The sequence below is a fragment of the Pelobates fuscus genome, chromosome 6 (genome assembly GCF_036172605.1).
Source record: "Pelobates fuscus isolate aPelFus1 chromosome 6, aPelFus1.pri, whole genome shotgun sequence".
Classification (NCBI taxonomy): Eukaryota; Metazoa; Chordata; class Amphibia; order Anura; family Pelobatidae; genus Pelobates; species Pelobates fuscus.
Genome location: NC_086322.1, coordinates 82,267,275 through 82,288,659, shown reverse-complemented (window position 1 = coordinate 82,288,659; position 21,385 = coordinate 82,267,275). Strand labels below are relative to the sequence as shown.

The 21,385-nt window shown below is 42.7% G+C and overlaps 2 protein-coding genes across 2 annotated transcripts in view; one reads left to right on the top strand and one right to left on the bottom strand.

The window, feature by feature from the left end:
• Nucleotides 1-14,079, bottom strand: part of UCHL1 (ubiquitin C-terminal hydrolase L1) — a 57,979-nt gene extending 43,900 nt beyond the window's left edge. The window contains exon 1 of the mRNA XM_063457903.1: nt 14,035-14,079. Coding sequence (XP_063313973.1) covers nt 14,035-14,037 — 3 coding nt within the window. The 5' untranslated portion in view covers nt 14,038-14,079. The remainder of the gene's footprint in view (nt 1-14,034) is intronic.
• Nucleotides 13,165-21,385, top strand: part of APBB2 (amyloid beta precursor protein binding family B member 2) — a 341,181-nt gene continuing 332,960 nt past the window's right edge. The window contains exon 1 of the mRNA XM_063457900.1: nt 13,165-13,260. The gene's annotated coding sequence lies outside the window, so the exon portion shown is untranslated. The remainder of the gene's footprint in view (nt 13,261-21,385) is intronic.

Below are 21,385 nucleotides of genomic sequence, written 5' to 3'. Positions count from 1 at the left end.
AAATATTACACTAAAATAGTAAGCCTCTTTAATTCTACCAACAATGATATTGCCGATTTTATCACCACAACACTTGATTAAATCATTTTGTGGGGATTTTGAAATGTACATAGCACGTGAAGAGGCAGTAAGGAGGTGCTTCTCTAACATTTTGTCTCCAGATGCAACGTGGTATCTCAGCAATTCCCGAAAGTTCCCTTCATTCACGTCCGGAGTGGAGTCATCCATTAATGCACCATCATCTTGGTGGCCACGTAGAGGTATATTTTGTCTACCCAAGAATATAATGGAGGTCGCCATGGATTTTCCAGTAACAAGCATTTGGTGAATCCATCAATTGTTTTCCCAAGATGTGCGCCAATGTCATTCATTAGGATACTGCCAGTTTGAGGTGCGGTATCAACAGACAGTGGCAACAAAGAAACAGTTTGAGAAGGTATTGGCTCTGTGTGTGTACCAGAACACAAAGGGAGGCTAGTGTCAGTTTCTATAGTTGAAGTGCTTTCTCGTACAGGCGGTGCTCCTGTTGACTTTTTTTGCACAATTACTGAAGAAAGAATCAATAGACCTGCTATTCACCCTTTTCTGGATCATTTTGTGGTTTCTACAATTAAAGCACAAAAGAGCACACCTTGTAAAATAATTGGCTTGCTAGGACATCATGCCCACATCCATTACGTTATATCATAATTAAAACAAGAATTTACATTAAACAGCACCTTGTTTAAAGCACAATAAAGCTAGCCTTCTAATGTAATTCAGTTAGTTAATAAAGCTTGTATTCTAATGTAATTAATTTTGCCAATAAAGCTTGCACTCTACTTCAGATAGCAAATAAAGCTCATTTAACATCTGTGTTTAATAGATTGGTCGGTCTAGGTACACCCGGTTTGATAATTTAATTCTTGTACATCATGCTGGCTGAGAATCATAGGAAAAGCAGTCAACAGTAGTGGAAATAACATTTGCTGTGAACTACAATTCCTATGATGCGCAAGCAGCCTAATGTCTCCTGTGACGTTTCATGGAATTCATAGTACACAGCATAAATAATAGTATATGTTTTTAAAAAAAAAAAAAAAACTAGCCATGATCAGTGACGTTTACGATAAGAAATTTCAAATAACCCATCTTTTATCTATTGGACATGGATGAAATTGATTATAGCATGTCTTAGTGGTGTGCTAATAATAAATAAAGAGGGTACAGCGCTACTGTGTATGTAAAAATAAATTATACAAACCCTTTAAGGGACATAGATTCATATAAAAAAAAAAAAAAAGCAGGGTCATAACCAAATAAAATGTTCCAGACGAATGCCCAAATAAACAGTATTGCATAATTGCTGTTACTTGGCAGTCTGGACCCTATAGTATAGAGAGATAACAGAGAATATAGAATATAAGCAAAAAATGGGCAGCGCTATATAGCACAATATATAAATAAATCAGAAACACAATCTATAAAAATATATAACAGTTATTAGTAAGTCGAATAAGGACTTCAGAAATATACTACTGCATATCAAATACTGCTATACAAATTCAGTGACATAAATGCAGCCTGTAAAAAATATATATAATAATTCACATAGAAAATGCTTACAAAATATCTAATAGTATTTAAATTATAAAATATAAACACAAAAAATAATGTTATTAATAATTACCTCCAAACAAACAAACACGATCAAAATAGTGTACCCGGCTGGGAAAACAGAGGCGAAGGTGCTTCAAAACCAACGCCTCAGACAAATCATGCTAGCACGGCTTACGGTGTCTGCAATGGAAAAATTAACAGGCAATGTACTAAACTGCAGTCTCCCTTGTGAGCAAGGTGCAACAATGCAAAGCCCAACACCCAGCTTGCACCAACCAGGCTATAGGAGGAAGATGGCCAGTGATGGGCTCCATGCAGGCAGGCTGTGATCCAGGGGTTAGGTGTTTTCCATGTATTGAGCACGTTTTGTATACATTGATGGGATTACCATCTCATACACCGTCACCAGGGCTTGACAAATTTAATTGGAATCTAGAAGCCAGCTAAAAATGTTAGGAGTAAAGTTTTTCAACGTCAAAAATACCATTCAAGAGTGACACTTTAGTCACCAGAACTACTACAACTTAATGTAGTTGTTCTGTAGTCTATATCCTGTCCCTGCACGCTTTTCAATGTAAACACTGACTTTTCAGAGAAAAGGCAGTGTTTACATTGCTTTCTAGTAACGCCTCTAGTGACAGTCACTCAGACGGCCTCTGGAGGTGCTTCCTGGGCCAGTGCAGCACAGTGTGCACTACCTACATTCAGCGTGACTCTTAATTCTACTTGTAGAGATTCATTTATTGTGTATTGTCACACATGCGCAATAGTCTTCAATTGCTTTCCTAAGTGCAAGCATTGGATTGGCTGAGATCAAGACTAATGATCTCAGCCATTGAGGTGGGAACTCAGTGAGTCCAGAATGGTGTGGGGGAAAAAAAAAAAAAAAAAAAAAAAAAAAAAAAGAAGAGGAGAGTAAAAACACATTTCCCATGTGATTGAAATGGAGGGCAGTCACCTAAACAGACACACTCACTAACAGGCAAACACACACACACACACACTCACTGACAGACACTCTCTGAAACAGATACATACACTCTGACAGACACACACACTCTGCCTTCTGTCTTTTATTGTGACAGTCCTTAGATCTCTTTAGTCGAAACCTCTTTATTTGGGACACATCCAGCATTTCCTGAGTGCAGAGCAGTCTAACCTAGTGACAGTCTATTGCTGCAGACATTGTCTATTTCAATTAGGGATGGCAGCATGCAGAGACTGTCACTCACTGATAGTAGGCTCAGGCTGCCAAGGCAAGTTGAATTATGCTAAAGTGGCTGGGATAGGGCCATTTTAGTGAACTCTTTTAGTGTGAGCGTCAATTTGCATGTGGTCACGCCGGCCATTAGGCCATAGTGTCACTGTGACACTATGGCCTAATGGCCGGCGTGACCACATGCAAATAGAAGCTCTAGACTCTGGCCAGTGGCTCTAACACCTGGGCTGGGGGCCTGGGGACAGGTAACAGTTAGTAAACTATTATTAGTATAGCCAGTCGGCATGGCACGGCAGCATAATTGCCAATTGAAGCTCACCTGGTCGCTGCTGGGCTGGTTCTGTGCTCTTTTGCAATTTGCAAGCTAGTAGTAGCTCTACTGTCCACTGAGTCCGCCCGCGCACCCGCCAACTCCGCATGCAGCTCCACTCCCCACTGAAATACCATGCCGAGGCTAAGCGCTGGTGTTTGACGTCACTGACGCTCAGCAGAGCAGCGACAGCCTGCACGTTACCCATCAATGCAGCACCGGCGGAATGGGGAAGCAGGGCCGGCCTTAGGCATTTAGACGCCCTGTGCGAAAAATCTTCACAGCGCCCCCCCCCCCCCCCCCGTCATCCATGTATGCTGTTATGTTTGTGTTGTCTGTGTATGTAATAGTACGTGTGATGACTGTGTGTGATATGTATGCTATGTGTGATATTTGTAATGGGTATATTAACAGTGTGTGATATGCGTGTATTGGTTGTATGTGACACACACACACACACACACACACAGAGTCAGACGGCCATACACACACAGGAAGACATCCACACACACTCAGGCAGACAGTCATACACACACACACGCAGACAGTCATACACACAGAGGCAGACAGTCATACACACAGAGGCAGACAGTCATACACACAGAGGCAGTTATACACACAGACAAACACACAGAGGCATACAGTAATACACACAGACACACAGTGGCAGACAGTCATATACACACACACGCAGACAGTCATACACACACACACGCAGACAGTCATACACACAGGCAGATAGTCACACACACAGAGGCAGACAGTAATACACACAGACAAACACACAGAGGCAGACAGTAATACACACAGAGGCAGACAGTTATACACACACACACACACACACAGATAGTCATACACACAGAGGCAGACAGTCATACACACAGACACACACAGGCAGATAGTCATACACACAGAGGCAGACAGTCATACACACAGAGGCAGACAGTAACACACACAGACACACAGAGGCAGACAGTAACACACACACACACACACACACACACACACACACACAGAGGCAGACAGTCATACACATAGGCAGAGAGTCACACTCACATGACAATCACACAGTTACCTGTGGAGTTAATTGTGGAGGCAGTGCAGCTCCTGGTGACTGGTGGGTAAGCAGGGACTCCTTCCTGCTTCCCCTGCAGCAGTTTTCCGGCGCTTTTAGCTCCGCCCCCGCCGCACGTTAAGCTCCGCCCCCGCTGCAAATTAAAAAAAAAAAAAAAGTTTTTTTTTTTTTTTTTTTTTTTTTTTTTTTAAAAATCGGCTGTGCGGCCGCACGGCGCCCCCTGCTCCATGGCGCCCTGTGCGGCCGTACAGCTCGCACACCCCTAAGGCCGGCCCTGTGGGGAAGTAGGGCGATTGGAAGCCCTCTCTCACGCTATATGTGTTCACCCCTCACATTTTTGTAAATATTTTATTATATCTTTTCAGGTCACAACACTAAAGAAATGACACTCTGCTACAATGTAAAGTATTAAGTGTACAGCATGTATAATAGTGTAAATTTGCGGTCCCCTCAAAATAATCAAACAGCCATTAATGTCTAAACCATTGGCAACAAAAGTTAGTACACCCCTAAGTTAATGTCCGAATTGGGCCCAAAGTGTCAATATTGTGTGGACACCATTATTTTTCAGCACTGCCTAAACCCTCATGGGCATGGAGTTCACCAGAGCGTCACAGGTTGCCACTGGAGTCCTCTTCCACTTTTCCATGAAGACATCATGGAGCTGGTGGATGTTAGAGACCTTGTGCTCCCCCGCCTTCTGTTTGAGGATGCCCCACAGATGCCAATAGGGCTTAGGTCTGGAGACATGCTTGGCCAGTCCATCACCTTTACCTTCAGCTTCTTTAGCAAAGGCAGTGGTTGTCTTGGAGATGTGTTTGGGGTCGTTGTCATGTTGGAATACTGCCCTGCGGCCCAGTCTCCGAAGGGAGGGGATCATGCTCTGCTTCAGTATGTCACAGTTGTCACGGAGTAACACTTCCGGGTTCGGCACTCAGCGGTGAGGAGCTGGACCCCGCCCCCCTCTGACGGTATTAAGGGAGACTGGGCCAGAGAGAGGGTGCTTGGTGAATGATTGTGTGAGCTAACGTGTGAGCTGCCTCCGCGAGATTGCGGGCTCCACAGGCTCAACTACTGGGAGCTACTTTCACCAGACTTACCTCTCCACAAGCTGAGACAAGTCGTTCCAGCCTTTGAGCAAATGCAAGGATTGCTGCATGCCATAAAGGATTACTGGAGAACGGATACTTTGCTACTTTACAAGTGGACCATATCTCTGAACTATTGAAGGAGTACCCATATTAACCTTAAGTTAATTTTTTTGTAAATCTTTTTATTAAGGCACATATGAGGGATACAAAATAGAGAAAGGGAAACGCGTAGGTAGTACATATCTTTGGGGTTAAGACATCAAAAACATAGTTAGCTACATTTCCAGGTGTAACGGCTTACCTTGGTTGGGAGTCTGTAGCGCAGATATATGCTCACCCTTGTAATTAAACACAGGCCAAGGTGGTCAGGTAAGAACTCACCTGGCCTGTGAGTCTGTGCAGGTTAATGCTCCAAGTCGCAGTACAGAAACGGATAAACCAGGAGAATAGTCGTGGGTAAGCCAGAGGTCAGTGGGTGCCAGAAATCAGGATAAGCGATTAGAGAGCCGAGGTCAGAGGATGCCAGAAGTCAGGGTACAACAAAATAACAATCCAAGGTCAGGAGCACACTGAAACACGAAACAGCAATACTTGAACCAGAGTCAATGAACTGACACTGCCCTCAGGGAGAGGCAGTGTCTTATACCTGTCTAATTAGTGATCAGCCACAGCTGTGCTGAGAATATTGGAGCAGCCACAGAATAATGTCTAGCCCCCAGTGCTGGATACAAGACAAGATTATACTTCAGGCGATTTCTAGAGCTGTATAGTGGCTCAGAGGCAAGAGAGCAGGTCCAGGATTGCAGAGTACCCAGGTTCAAGTCCCTCATCAGGCACTTGTGGGGCGACCTCGTCTGGCAGTCTGGATGTCGCAGTGAGAACCGTGACAGTACCCCTCCCTCAAGAACGCCCTCCGGGCGTGATTTGGTTGTTCATTGTTATCTTCCTCCTCTGAGAGATTGAATACCTCATCTGGCAGGAGGTACGTTCTACCATAGGCATCCATGCCATACGTACGGCCTTCTTCCAGATCAGAGGGAAACACAGCACCTACCGCCTTTGCTCTAGTAGTTCTCACACGGGAGGCATTCGCAGCTTTCAATGCTTTTTTGAATACTTCTAGATCCCGTTTGCATACAACAGTGCCATTTGAGGCATACGTGCAGTCAGGTGGTAGAACTTTTTTGGCAAGGCAGGAAGTGGTGATAGTGCTTGCTTGAACAGAAGTGTCATTAAGAAGAGGTACAGATGTTTCTGGAGCAGGGGGTGGAGATTCCTCAGGGGTACTGGTTGCAGGTTCTTGAGAGACACTGGTAACATTGACTGTAGTAGTTTGGGTACCCTTTTGTGTCACAAGATGGGGACAGGGCTGGCAGTTTCCAGGCTGTCTTGACAGGATGACAAGATAAGTCCATATGGTACCAGACAGAAGTGATCTTGGCCTAGGTGGACGAGTTGGGCAGAGAGAGATGAAATGCCCTCTTTTCCCACAGTATAGGCATAGGCCATGGGCTCTCCTGCGGTCTTTTTCCTTAGGAGGCAATCTAGTTCTGGTAAATCCAATCTCCATGGGTTCCTCCATGTCCAGTGGAGTTTCATGGCTAGCTTGAGTATAAACAGGGTTACAAGGCGGGTCCCTGAAGGTGGGTTCATGCTGCAACATGATGGGGACTTGGTAGGAGTCCTTTTCTTTAGGTAACCGAGATCTGCGGGTATATGGAGCAGCTTTCCTGGAGGTAACGCACTGAGTCCATTGGGGTCATGAATGACTCCCAGCTGTCCAAGACAGTGCTTTTTTCCTGCAGCTTCTGGTGTGCCCACACTTTAATCCGCCCGGTACACAGGTTAATAGCGGAGCGGACTTTAATAAGGTCGGTGGCGTAGGCTTAAGGGCAAAAAGGAGTTCACAATCCAGTCTGTAATGCTGTGTAGGAGGAACGGGAACCATCAAATCTGTCAGGCATCACAACAAACGGCTCTGGATAAGCAGGTTCTGGGACTGGGCGTACTGTGCCTTTAAGAAATAAAACTTCTTGCTGCAGCTCCAAAACAGTCTGGGTACTTGCTGAGCAAGGGAGGTGAGCATCTTACATATCTCTGCGGACTCCATAATGGTCAGTTCATTCTGTAACGGTTTACCTTGGTTGGGAGTCTGTAGCGCAGATATATGCTCACCCTTGCAATTAAACACAGGCCAAGGTGGTCAGGTAAGAACTCACCTGGCCTGTGAGTCTGTGCACGGGGGCTGTGCAGGTTAATGCTCCAAGTCGCAGTACAGAAACGGATAAACCAGGAGAATAGTTGTGGGTAAGCCAGAGGTCAGTGGGTGCCAGAAATCAGGATAAGCGATTAGAGAGCCGAGGTCAGAGGATGCCAGAAGTCAGGGTACAACAAAATAACAATCCAAGGTCAGGAGCACACTGAAACACAAAACAGCAATACTTGAACCAGAGTCAATGAACTGACACTGCCCTCAGAGAGAGGCAGTGTCTTATACCTGTCTAATTAGTGATCAGCCACAGCTGTGCTGAAAATATTGGAGCAGCCACAGAATAACATCTAGCCCCCCAGTGCTGGATACAAGACAAGATACTTCAGGTGATTTCTAGAGCTGTATAGTGGCTCAGAGGCAAGAGAGCAGGTCCAGGATTGCAGAGTACCCAGGTTCAAGTCCCTCATCAGGCCCTTCTGGGGCGACATTGTCTGGCTGTTTGGATGTTGCGGTGAGAACCGTGACACCAGGAAGGTAATGCCTTGTTTTTATATTTTGTGAGTCGCTTAGTGGAAACGAGTTTTAATCAAGCTAGATTAAGATGCAATACAGCGAGTAAAAGCTTTCCATTAGAGATTATTATCATGTGGGGCATCTTCAGGTTAAGTAATTTGAGCTAAGGCTGAACTGTGAAGGCTAAGATAGCAGCAAGTTAAACTAGCTCAGAAGTATTAAGCATCGTGTTTGTAATGATTGCCAGGCAGGTCAAGGTAGTCTTCTTGTTGGTCTAACTGGGCTTAATAAGCTATATAGCTATATTGTTTAGTAATGCTAACAGGTGACAGGTAGGTCAATACAGTGTACAGTACACAATTTAGTGTCTCATGTAGCTAAGTCATGGTATGTAATTCAACGGTAGCCTATGTCAGCCAGACTGGGATTGACTGCAGAAATAGGTATCAGCAGCAAATTAAATCTGGTTTGCCATCCCCAGACTTGGCTCTCACCTTATGTGAAGCGTCCAGGTTGCAGCCCGATTAGCCTATGGTTATGTTAACACATGATGGTACTTAGCACTAGGAGGCATGTGGGCCATGGGCCTAACAAATAACACAGATACAGTTACCCTAGTGAAAACAATAAGCAACATTAAGATACCGCTGTTTAGTATGGGCCAAGGAGTATTCATGCATGACTGGACACATTGAGGAGACATATGTTGAGTCGCTTAGGCAGAAAACAGTGTGCATGGTAACTACATAGATTAAAAATGTCCCGCCTGTTACTGTATGTTGCCCAGAGGAGAATGCCTGCCGTGCTCCGGTGTGTACAAGTTCTGCCCGCTGAACCCTGAATTGAGTGTGGCCAGGCAATCAGGCAGTCCAAAGCAGTCTACAGACATGTACCTGTTGGCAGTGTCATGGGTTTGTGGCCCAGGACTTGGGTAAGCGTTTGGTAAGTCCGGTTGGTAGTGGCTAGTGTGTCCGGTTATACTCTCATTGCTCGTCCACATCCCCCACTGGGTGTGCTGTTGCGTCTTGAGGGAGTATTGCTTGGTCTTAAGGTTTCCCGGCGTTGTGGTAGTGCCACTACCATGGGTCACCAGCCTTCAGCCTGAGGCCGTAGCAGGCGCTCGTGCCCTTTCGCCATTGATCCCATCAGCAGGATCGTGGGCCCCGGGTTCTGCCCCAGTCTTTTCCCAGGGAGTATGGCAGGCTGTAGAGGGGTTCCTCTTGGTGAGCGCCCAGCCCTGAAGAAGGGCGTGCGGTCCCACAGGTAGCTCCGTCCACGGGAGTAGAGCGATGTGCAGGGTCTTGCTTTCGGTATGTCTCCGGACTTAGGTGCTGCTGTACGTTGTGGGTCACCACATGATTGCAGCCTTGTGCTCCATGCCAGGTCCTGTCTGCTGTCTGCCTCGGGGTCTGCGATTCTGTCCCCGTACACGTGGCCATCGCCATCTTGACTGCGGGTCTCAGGCCTGCATGGTGGTCGAGTAGTGCCTCCGAGTATAGTCGTGGGGCATGGACCGGGATCACCCCCCCCGGCCCGGTGGGGGGGGAACAGGACCGGGTCAGCCGATGTGCCATGTGCATGTCAGGCTCCGTCGGGCAGGATAGTGAAGCGGCGGCCGTCCACTTCACTCACCGCCAGGTCGGGTCCCGCTTGGTGCTACAGGGATCCCACCTCCGGGGGACTGGAACTCCAGGAGCAAGCCTCTTCCCAGCTCCGGTAGCCCGCATATGTTGCGGGTCAGGGTTGTTGGTCGCTGGGTGCCTTGTAAATCACGGTTTATAGCGTAGACGGAGCTTGTTGTGCAGGAGCTGTTGTTCCCTGCGACCGCTCGGCGGCCCGGCTCCGCTCCCCTTAAGTATATCAGCTATTTGTCTGCAATATCATTTATTAATGAACTAATGCTTGCTTACTCAAATCTTCATTGCTACAAGTTACTAATCTCATGAAGGACAACTCCCATAATGCTTATTCACTATGAACTGTTTCTTGCTTTGCAATTACATTCAGTGCTTCAAGTTACTAATCTCATGAAGGACAACTCCCATCATGCTTATTCACTATGAACTGTTCTTGCTTTGCAAATATTCTCAGCTACTTGATTATTGTTCCTATTGAAGATTATTCTCATGAACTAATGTTACTTAATGCATCTCTGAAGAAATACTTAATAATGAACTTTGTGTTGTTGATTACTTGCACTTCTTCTTATTGGATTATTGCCTAAATGCAATTCATTTAAGTTTAACACTTATTAAAACTTTGGTTGAATCAAGTTACCAGTGATTCTCTCTTTTCTTAAAGCTACAGTATTGATACTTAAGGATTCTCCATTTCTTCACTATTGTTATTAGGGAGATTACAAGCTGCAGTTGAGTTCCAATCCAAATCACCCCTAGTAGCGAAACAACAGTACATGTTGGCATTCATGGTTCCCTCAATGACCTGTAGCACCCCAGCACTCATGCAGGCCCAGACCATGACACTCCCACCACCATGCTTGACTGAAGACAAGACACATTTGTCTTTGTACTCCTCACCTGGTTGCCGCCACATACTCTTGACATCATCTGAACCAAATAGGTTTATCTTGGTCTCATCGGACCACAGGACTTGTTCCAGGAATCCATGTCCTTAATCTGCTTGCCTTCAGCAAACTGTTTGCAGGCTTTCTTGTGCATCATCTTTAGAAGATGCTTCCTCCTGGGACGACAGCCATGCAGACCAATTTGATGCAGTGTGCAGCGTATGGTCTGAGCACTGACAGGCTGAGCCCCCACCCCTTCAACTTCTGCAGCAATACTGGCAGCACTCACACGTCTATTTCCCAAAGACCACCTTTGGATATGACGCTGAGCACGTGCACTCAACTTCTTTGGTCGACCATGGCGAGGCCTGTTCTGAGTGGAACCTGTACTGTGAAACCGCTGTATGGTCTTGCCCACCGTGCTGCAGCTCAGTTTTAGGGTCTTGGCAATCTTCTTATAACCTAGGACATCTTTATGTAGAGCAACAATTCTTTTTTTCAGATTCTCAGAGAGTTCTTTGCCATGAGGTGCCATGTTGAACTTCCAGTGACCGATACGAGAGAGTGTGAGAGCGATAACACCAAATTTAACACACCTGCTTTCCATTCACACCTGAGACCTTGTAACACTAACGAGTCACATGACACAGGGGAGGGAAAATGGCTAATTGGGCCCAATTTGGACATTTCCACTTAGGGGTGTACTTACTTTTGTTGCCAACAGTTTAGACATTATTGTTGTAGGTTGAGTTATTTTGAGGGGACAGAATATTTACACTGTTACACAGGCTGTACATTTCTTCAGTGTTGTCACATGAAAATATATAATTAAAATATTTACAAAAATGTAAGGGGTGTACTCACTTTTGTGAGATTCTGTATATAGCAGCAACATATTGTGCAGAGCTTTACAAAAGGGATATAGCAATAAACGACAAACTGTTACAAATATAAACACGGATAAAATGTTATCGGAAGATCTGTTCTTCAATCTAGAGCTTGTGAAGTATGAGATCCCAAGAGAAGGATCACCACGACAGGGACGAGATTGCCAGATATGGAGCCAATGTCTCCCTAAACAAATAGAGAAAGTAATGTCTTTAAAAGCTGTATGGTGGGAGGTTGATATGGACTGCAGAGTCACTGATTATGTTAGGGTAGACATGGTAGACAGGTTTAAGAAGTCTGTGACATGGTAGCAGGAGTGTCACACCTGTCTGAAACACCAACCTCGACTCAATGCCCGTGCCACCTAGGCAGGGACGTTTTAGCCGCGAGGCAAACAAGGCATTTGCCTTGGGTGGCATTTTCCAGGGGGCGGCAAAAAAAGCCGCCCCCAAATGCCCAGGGCAAATGTCTTGTTAGCCTTGTGGCTAACTGACATGCCGGTCGAGTTGCCTGGCTGGTTGCAGGGCGGGCAGGCGGCTGGCGAGGGAGAGCCACCCCTGAGCTGTCTACTCAGCTCCATCATGCGCCGCAGAGTGAGGCTAGGAGCCGGAATATGATGTCATATTCCGGCTCCCAGCCTCACTTTGCGGTGCGCGAGGGAGCTGGGCAGACAGCTCAGAGGAAGTGCTCCCTCGCCAGCCGCCCGCCCGCCGCCCGCCCGCCCTGCAAGCAGCCAGGCAACTCGACCGGCAGCCCCACTAGACCCCAGGGAGATAGAGAACCCTCCCCCCCCAGCATTCCCAAAGGTAAGAAGGCTGGGGGGGGGGGGGGGGGGGGTAAATAAAAAAATTTGTTAATGTGAGTGAGTGTGTGTGTGTGTATATGTCTGTCAGTGTGTGAGTGTGTGTATGTCTGTCTGTTAGTGTGTGTGTCTGTTAGTGAGTGAGTGAGTGAGTGAGTGTGTGTGTGTCTGTGTGTGTGTGTATATGTCTGTCTGTTAGTGAGTGTGAGTGTGTCTGTTAGTGTGTGAGTGTGTCAGTCTGTTAGTGTGTAAGTGTGTGTGTGTATGTCTGTTAGTGAGTGTGAGTGTGTCTGTTAGTGTGTGATGGTGTGTATGTCTGTCTGTTAGTGAGTGTGTCTGTTAGTGTGTAAGTGTGAGTGTGTCTGTTAGTGTGTGTGTGTGTGTGTGTATGTCTGTTAGTGAGTGTGAGTGTGTCTGTTAGTGTGTGAGTGTGTCTGTTAGTGAGTGTGAGTGTGTCTGTTAGTGTGTGAGTGTGTCTGTTAGTGAGTGTACGTGTGTTAGTGAGTGTGTGTGTCTGTTAGTGAGTGTGTGTGTGTCTGTTATTGAGTGTGTGTGTTTCTGTTAGCTAATGTATGCGTATCTGTCAGTGAATGTGTGTGTGTGTGTATTTAGAAGGCGGGGCGGGGGAAGGGTTGGGTGGGGGTGGCAGGGGGGTGAGGGGGGCGCCTGAGTTTTGTCCTGCCTAGGGCAGCACAAAACCAGGATACACCACTGCACCTAGGACAAGTAGATGGTGGTGAGAGAAGCACCTGACTTATTTTAGGAGCAAGTGGGTCTCCCAGTTACATGTGACGCATAAAATATCCACTAGATGGCGCTAAAAACCCTGAAACGGAGCTCATAGCCCGTTCATTCCAAAGAAGAAGCATGGAAGGGGGAAGGAGGGGTCTGGAATTATTTCCTGAGTTGAGAGCTCTGAGCTGGAATTAGCTTCCGGCTGCTGAGGCTGGAGCTTCTTGCGTGGTGCTAGTGAGAGTAGGACGAGCCGGCAGCGCTGGGAGCAGTGACAGCAGAGGACACACCACCAGTAAGTCCACTGGGTCTGATCTCCAGTCTGGCAGCAGTGAATGGACAGTGTGACATCCTGCTGTGTGCTGTGGCTAGCCTGGTGCTGGGGCTGGCTTGCTGGGCTATTGGCAGCTAGAAGGACTCAGGTTGTGGAATGCAGTACTAGCAGTGGGGGCTCAGAATAGGATAGATCTGCAGCATTGCTGCTGTCTGTGCCTGGTGGCTCAGTGGGATGTCAGACAGTTCCATGAATCCTGTAGAACCAGCTCTGAGCTGCACTGGGTTATGGCAGAGACTTGGATCTGCTCATTCCAGACTTATCCCTGGTCATCCTACTCATTATTATTATTATTAATATTATTATTATTGTATTTGTAAAATATGTAGATGATGTAACCATCTGAATACCATAGATATGTCTCCTCTCTCTGGATTTCTAAGGGTACCTGTTCTACTTTACATTATTTTCTCATGTAATCCAATGCTTATTATGTGTCTGCCTTACTGTACCTGGGGATATGTCAGCATGTTTATTATTATTTGTATTATTCATAAATAAAGCTTCAAGGGGCTCTACAGAGAAAATATACTGGTAATTGTAGTAGTTTGGCTTTGGCATGGACCCTTCCAAAATCATTAACCTCTTCATGGCAAAGCAGGAAAACCTGTCAATGTGTTTATTATGAAGGAGGTTTAAATGTCCATTATAGTACCTCTCCACCTATCCATCCAATGTGGGCATTGCTAGCATGTATCTGTGTGGTTTGAGTGGCACCCTTCACTGATGCGTTACCATTGCAGTATTTAGAGTGTATCACTGTGTATCAGTAGCTCATTCATGGTGATGCAGCCTTTGGTGTTGAGTGTTCAATGGCTGGAATGTATAACCCCAGGGCTGGGATCTTAAAGGGAGGCGTACGTGGTTTCGTAAGATGATCTACATTGCTTCAAACCTCCATCCCAGCTTCTTGTGTTCTCACACCTTTTCATGTTGTATAGATGTGCCAGATTGAATTAACCCTTATATTGCAGGGGCTGAAACCTATATTTGATTCCCCCCCACACCCCCCCCCCTTTTTTTTTTTTTTTTTATCAATGCCAGTTTTAGAAAAAACCGGAATAGAAATAGAATAGAGTGGTAGGGAGGGGTGATATTTTGCAGATCCTGAAGTTCAAGTGATGGCTTTGTGACAGTGTCCTTGGTTGGTGACATCTTTTGAGAAGATGATGTCATGCTTCTATTGATGGAATCCTGTGCATTTAAATAGTGTGCCATGCATTGCATTACTGCATTAGGGCTATAAACCCAGCACGCTTGGACTCGTTAATCTGTTTATTTTTATATTATGGGGGTGCATTGGATGCTTATAAATTTAGGTTCTATGCACATTGGTTTGCAGCACAATTACCTCAAAAAAAAAAAAAATAAGTGAAGGGGTTAAAAGCAGAGTCAGGAAAACATGTTAAAAATAAACAAATCTAACAGGTTATCATGCATGTACTCAGGCAAATGGAGAAGTTCCTCGCTTGAGAGCTCCCATTATTTTGATAATGGGTGCATGTCCGTGCCAGATGAATGAACCCTTTGCAAAAGGGTAGCATGGAGATGCAGTCTGACCACCAGACACATTTCCTGGATGAGGCCATTCCGTCTGCTAGTGTCATGTTTGGGTCTCTTGGGGCTTGGTAGACAAGATGCTTCCCAATCAATAACAATCTTTATTTTTGAACTTTTTCAGTAATAATAAAAAGCGGCCTTTATTTTGTTAGAAGAAATGATTACATGATTTTGAACAGTGTCATTTTGTACAATTGTTTTATTTATTTTTTTTAAATAAAGAATTGATTGGGATGATGATGACATTTTATTTTATGTCATGGTTTTGTTTGCTAGTATAGTGCAGCAGTACAGATAGGCTTTACTATTAATCTGCAAAAAAATAACTTTTAATCTGGTTTTCCCAGGAAGCTATTGATTTGATTCCAGCTGTGAGTTAATTGGAGGTTGTGTCAGCCCTTCAAAGCATAAATAAAATCTAATCCTGTAAGATAATGAATTCTGTGTGATAGTTAGCTGTTGGTGTTAATGGATCCTAAGCAGAAATGTTTAGGGAGCCCTATTGCCAGTACATACTTTTCAGTGAACTTTAAAAGTATTTTTATTTTTTACTTCATTATAGCAATGTTACATTACATATCTATTTCACCTTCCTATTATTATTATTATTTGTAAAGCGCCAACAAGTTCCGTAGCGCCTATTGTTTTATCCCCTCAAGCCTCCGATAAGGGTCCTGGATGGATGACAGAATTATGTGAAATGTAGTTTAACAGCTAGTATGTTAAGGTGGGATTCCTAGTTTATGTTAGCACTTTTAGCATTGTATAATTTCAGGAGAAATTCCAAATTTTCTGTAGTCCTTGGCATTCCGAACTAGCTCTTTGTTTTGCGCTCATGACACCAAAAGAAACAATAGTTTAAATAAAAATCAGTTTACTGTGGCCTATGGATGCATAGATTGTTGTCTATTATTGGACAGTAGGGTTTTTTTTTTTTTTTTTTAGCATTTTGTGTATATATAATTTATATATATCTTGCAGAAGTCCTTTACAAACCCCTAGTCATATTACAGAAGTGCAATTGATAAATATCAGGAAAGCTTCCTGTCACTTGAGGGAGATGGACTGTCCTCTAAATGGCTGTTGGCAAATTCTTTAGACTATTCAAATGGTGATTGGTAGATGCTGCACCATCAGTCATGTAATAATGAAGGCCCATCCACTGTAAATATAGTGCAAAGAACGCTATAACCGCTCTTACATGGTACTTCAAGACTAACCAATTTATTACTGACTTTGGAAACCTAAGTCCCCCTGTCCAAAAAAGAAGAGTTAAGGCTGATAATTATTAAATACATGAATTTGGGAGGAGTAGAATCTGGTGCATTGAGGTATGATTATTTTTTTATGGGCTGAAGAATAGTTGTTATATTGATGCAGTGATGGCATACAAGCCCTGCGTCTGTATGTAAAGTTCCCACATATACTGTATTGCTGTACAATGGAAAGGTCGAGCATTTTTCTGCAATGCAGTTTTGCCTTATCAGAAAGATTTAAAATGGTACTCCAGGCTGTGATTTACACATTTTTACTGCAAATGTAGACAATGCATTAAAAGATACAGAAAAACAAGTGAGGTAAAAAAGACACATTTAAAGTTGTTTCATTTGCAAAAAACCTTTACATTTCAGACCTCTGCTCCTTCCTTCAGCTCTGACCTCACCAGTAAGTCAAAAGCCTAATTTTCTGGTCTAGAGAGTATATACTGTTGGACATATCTAACCTCACACTGTAAGGGTCAAGGTTGGTGTGAATTGGTGCTAGCTGTTTGACTTTCTTTACAGAAAATACAAATGTGACAGACAATTGTGTACACATGATATCACTCACATCTATATATCTGGCAAACTATCTGTTTACACACTGTATTGGGGTAGGAGTTGACTAACAGTTTTCAAAGGTGTCTGTGTAATGCCTCCCCGCTCTGCTCCGAGCAGAGGTTTCTGGGACAATGTATTCAATTATAAGGTTATATAACATGTTAACATGTTTTTTTTTGAGAAGCACAGCTTAGAAGGGAGAGACAGGCGTGGTGGCTTATGGAACTTCGACATTACTGACCTATTTTCTGAAAACAGAGAGAAGGAAGTATTTAGAGACCGCCGAGCAAGTGGAATGCAAGATTAGCAAGATCAGCTATGAAGAAAGGTTAACAAATTTAAACCTATTTAGTTTAGAAAAACGTCGCTTGAGAGGGGATATGATAACATTATACAAATATATTCGGGGCCAATACAAACCATTGTGTGGAAATCTATTCACAAACCGGACTTTACATAGGACACGAGGCCATGCGTTTAGACTGGAAGAAAGAAGATTTCGTCTAAGGCAAAGGAAAGGTTTTTTTACTGTAAGAACAATCAGGATGTGGAATTCTCTGCCTGAAGAAGTGGTTTTATCAGAGTCCATACAGATGTTCAAACAGCTACTAGATGCATACTTGCAAAGACAGAATATTCAAGGATATAATCTTTCAATGTAGGGTAATAACTGCTTGATTCAAGGATAAATCTGACTGCCATTCTGGGGTCAATAAGGAATTTTTTGTCCTAGCTTGTTGCAAAATTGTGCTTCAAACTGGGGTTGGTTTTTTTTTTTTGCCTTTTGGATCAACAGCAAAAAACAGGTGTGAGGAAGGCTGAACTTGATGGACGCAAGTCTCTTTTCAGCTATCTAACTATGTAACTATGTAATTAGGATGTAAAATAACTTTTGGGGGATTTGGGGTTCTTCACTAAAATGAGTATTGTTGGGTATTTAAAGTAAATTTCAAAATTAAGGCCAAAATAGTCAAACTCAAAACAGTTTTCCAAGTCAGCTATGATTTGAGTTCAATTACTTTAGTCTTGTATCCATAGTTGTGCTGGATTCAAGAACTGCCCCCCTGTCTTTTTGTTTGCAGGGTCTATTTTGGATGTTATAGTACATGTCCCCTATATATACTGACCTTTTTAAGACCAGGGTGCTGCTACATAACTGCCGGCAGAAGGATTTGTGCTGTGACAATAATAGCACTCACTTTACAACTTTGACTAGTAGTAACTACTTACTAGGAACTCATACAGGACAACAAAATCTAGTAACTGCAAGGGATTTAAAGCAAACTGCCCAAATATGCCCTATGGGTGGCATTTTACAACCTATTAACAAAAGGCAACGCATGTTGTATAGGATCAATGCCCAGGTGCAAATCCATGTTTGTTAATAAAAGCTAGAAAATCTGGGGAATATAAACAATTTGTTATTCTATTAAATTATATTTAATTGTTGATTGTCAGTGTTTATGTCTGTATTGAGTACTTAATGAAGGTCTTGTTAAGTGTATTTGTCAGCATTGATCTCTGGTGATACAATCTCCCCCTTTATTGCTGGCTGCCTTTTGAGATGAGTGATCACGCAGCTAAGCGATAATTAAAAAAATAAATACAAAAATGCATTGTGAATGTAGGGGCTTCTCTCACCCTTTACCCCTCAAGGCTGTTGATCTCTTTTTCATTCTGTCTGCAATGTCTTGATATCTGTAATCCACTTTCCTGTCTGGCTCCGTTGTTAAAGGTCCGGATAGCTCGATAAAAAAAACTTTTTAGCACCTATGTGCCCCTAACATAGTAATCAATAAGGGTAACTAATTACCACTTAAAATATGTTTTTTTTCTAATCGGTAACTGGAGTTGAAGGCCCCAATTAAGTGTACTGGAGATCATTCAGGGTTATTTACAAAAGTGAGAATTCAAAGTGAATTTCAAATTTAAGGTCAAAATACTTTAAGAAAATATGCTCTCAGTTCGGCTAGTCTGGCCTTAAAGTTGCATTCTCACTTTTATTGAATAACCCTGACACTGTGTGGTTATGTAACGTGTAAGTCAAACGTTGCCAGCTCTCAGTGAAGGATCGGTAGTGTTAGTAAAAAGATATGACCAGATTAGTACAGTGTGACGTTAATGGCATTCTGTTCAGGTCTCAATTTGTTTAAAAATGTTCCCATTCAGATGGGTAAATAGTTCTTTTTAATTTAAACTGATACTGTTTCTTTAAGGTAAAGCGTCTGGTCTGCGTCTTTTATGCCAAGATAAAAATGGATGCAGGAATTTTTCTTTTTCAGACAATACCAAAGAATTTAATCATCTCAGTAATTTCCTGCTGGACAAAAAACAAGCAGTTTTATCCAAAAGGGAAATATAGTCTCAGTAAATATGCCACGTTTCACAGTCTGTCCTAAGATTCTCCTCAGGTGGTTATCATATTCTATTCGTCACCTTCATTTTTTTAATTTCATTTATTAATTTTTTTTTTAAGACATAAGAAATGTTGCCTCTGATAGAGCATGACACAAGAGTAAAATGGCATGTGTATCGATAGAGCAAACGCCATTGTTGGATAATTAGAGATGTGTTTTTCAATTAAAACTGATCAGTCTGTCACACGAATTATGGCTAATGGTTATTATATCATTGGAATGAATCCAGATTGTAACAGTATATGTGACTTGGTCTAACGAATCCTTTGCAGAATTAGAATTTGTCAGAATCTTTATTTTTACTGCCATCTTCATACATAAATTGATGATTAACAGGTTTATTCAAGAAGATTCTTGTTCAATATAATATAATAGGTGTGCAATACCCATCTGGAAATCACAGGCCATCGTTTAAGAATGACCATGTGGCCAATAGTAGTTATTGCATCTAATTGTAGGTTGTTTGAAATGCTATATTGATAAATGCTTCATGTTATGGTTTAAAAACGTTTAAACCACACTTTATTCTAGTTTATAAAGGAGTATTTCATGAAGATAAAATCTTTATGAAATTGTCTAATGCAGGGGTGCCCAAAAGGTAGATCTCCAGATGTTGTAGAACTACAACTTCCATGATGCTTTGCATGCCTTTGGAATGCCTTTAAAATGGCAAAGCATTATGGAAGCTGTAGTTTTAAAACATGGGGATCTACCTTTTTGGCACCCATTGTCTAATGGAATTTCACTGAATCCAGAACTCATAAAGGTGCTTATTTCAAAAGAAATAAATACCGGTAATTTTAGGAATTGATTAGGGTCTATTTGGGATTACAGCCCTGGCTGTCAAGGGGACAGTCTCCCCTGGGTGGAGTGGAGCAGAGGTGAGAAGGAAATTGCCACTGAATGAATTGGTGAGTAACTTTATTCTTGATAGTATATATCTCTTCCTTTTTTTAATTCATTAAGTTAAATGGAATCGAAGACTTGGGCAAGGTGTGGAATTGATTTCACTTACCAAAATGTAGTTCAGTGCACAAATAAATTTCAGTATGGGTTGATTTTATTAAATTTTTTTTTTTTTTAAATCATATTTATACGATCTATGTAAGAAAGTTACCAAAAACATTCTGATATCCAACTTTACTTGGCATCGGATGAAATAATCCAGTATAGACTATTTGGAGGGCAATTATCTCTCAACTGTAATTTAAAAGTAATTTTCTGCGTTGTGGAATCTACAGAGGATTTATAAATTCTGATAAAAATTTCCTTGAATTCTTCTTCTTACATGAACATGTATAGTAAGTTTAGGATTTTCTTTCCCCTATCCATACGTTTAGGTAGAGAATTTACTCAAGGCCTGGATTAAAATTGAGATGTGAAAAGATGTTAGGACCATGGGAGATAATCTCTACAAAGGTCATTTCTGAAATTACACAAGGGGCAGCTCTTGGCCTCAATTGTTTTTCTATTTCTTTATTTTGCCTCATTCTATTTTCACGCTCACGTTCTACAATTTTTCATCTGTGCATATATATTATTCCTGTCTTCGTAAATAAAGCCGGTCGGGACTTGCTTTTCTTACAGGAATTCTCAGACGCACCAACCTGATTCACAAAGCCAAACTGCCAACATGCATCATATTTATATTTATATGGACGTAAAACTGAAACAAATACTGTATAACTGAACGGAGGGCTTGCACACACAGACTAGAATGATTCCGTCACTAGCAGTGAGCAGCATTGAGTCTGGAATGTTTGTCATTGGATGCATTGCTAGGGACATTCTACCTACTCTTGAAAAGAGTGTCCAGGCAGTGTGCGTTAAGTAAACACTCTGGGGACCATAGTTCCTGTGTGGTCATACACATTGCATTCGTTTTTTTGTCTGTGTGCTGTCACTGTCAGTGCTCTGTGTTTTACACTTTACTGCTCAATATTTGTACGGCTAGGAGAGCCTTTTCTGCTGTACAACTACTAAGAAGTGGGTTTCTGTATATCGGAAAAAAAAACCCGGTTTTGTCTAGGTAGAAACTGTGTCAAAATAAACTGTAATTGGTATCTGATAAGATCAAAATTTAAAGGAAAATTTCAAGCACCATAACCACTATGGTGTGTTACTGTCAGTCCAACAACTTCCAAATGTCCATATTAATGGAAGAAAGATATTAACAAAATTTGATAGAATCAAACTAATAAGTTATTAGGCTTGGGTTGGTCTGCAATAGTTGATTTGCAGTAAAATAGGAGAAATATGAGTTAGTAGGACAGATCATGAGATAAATAC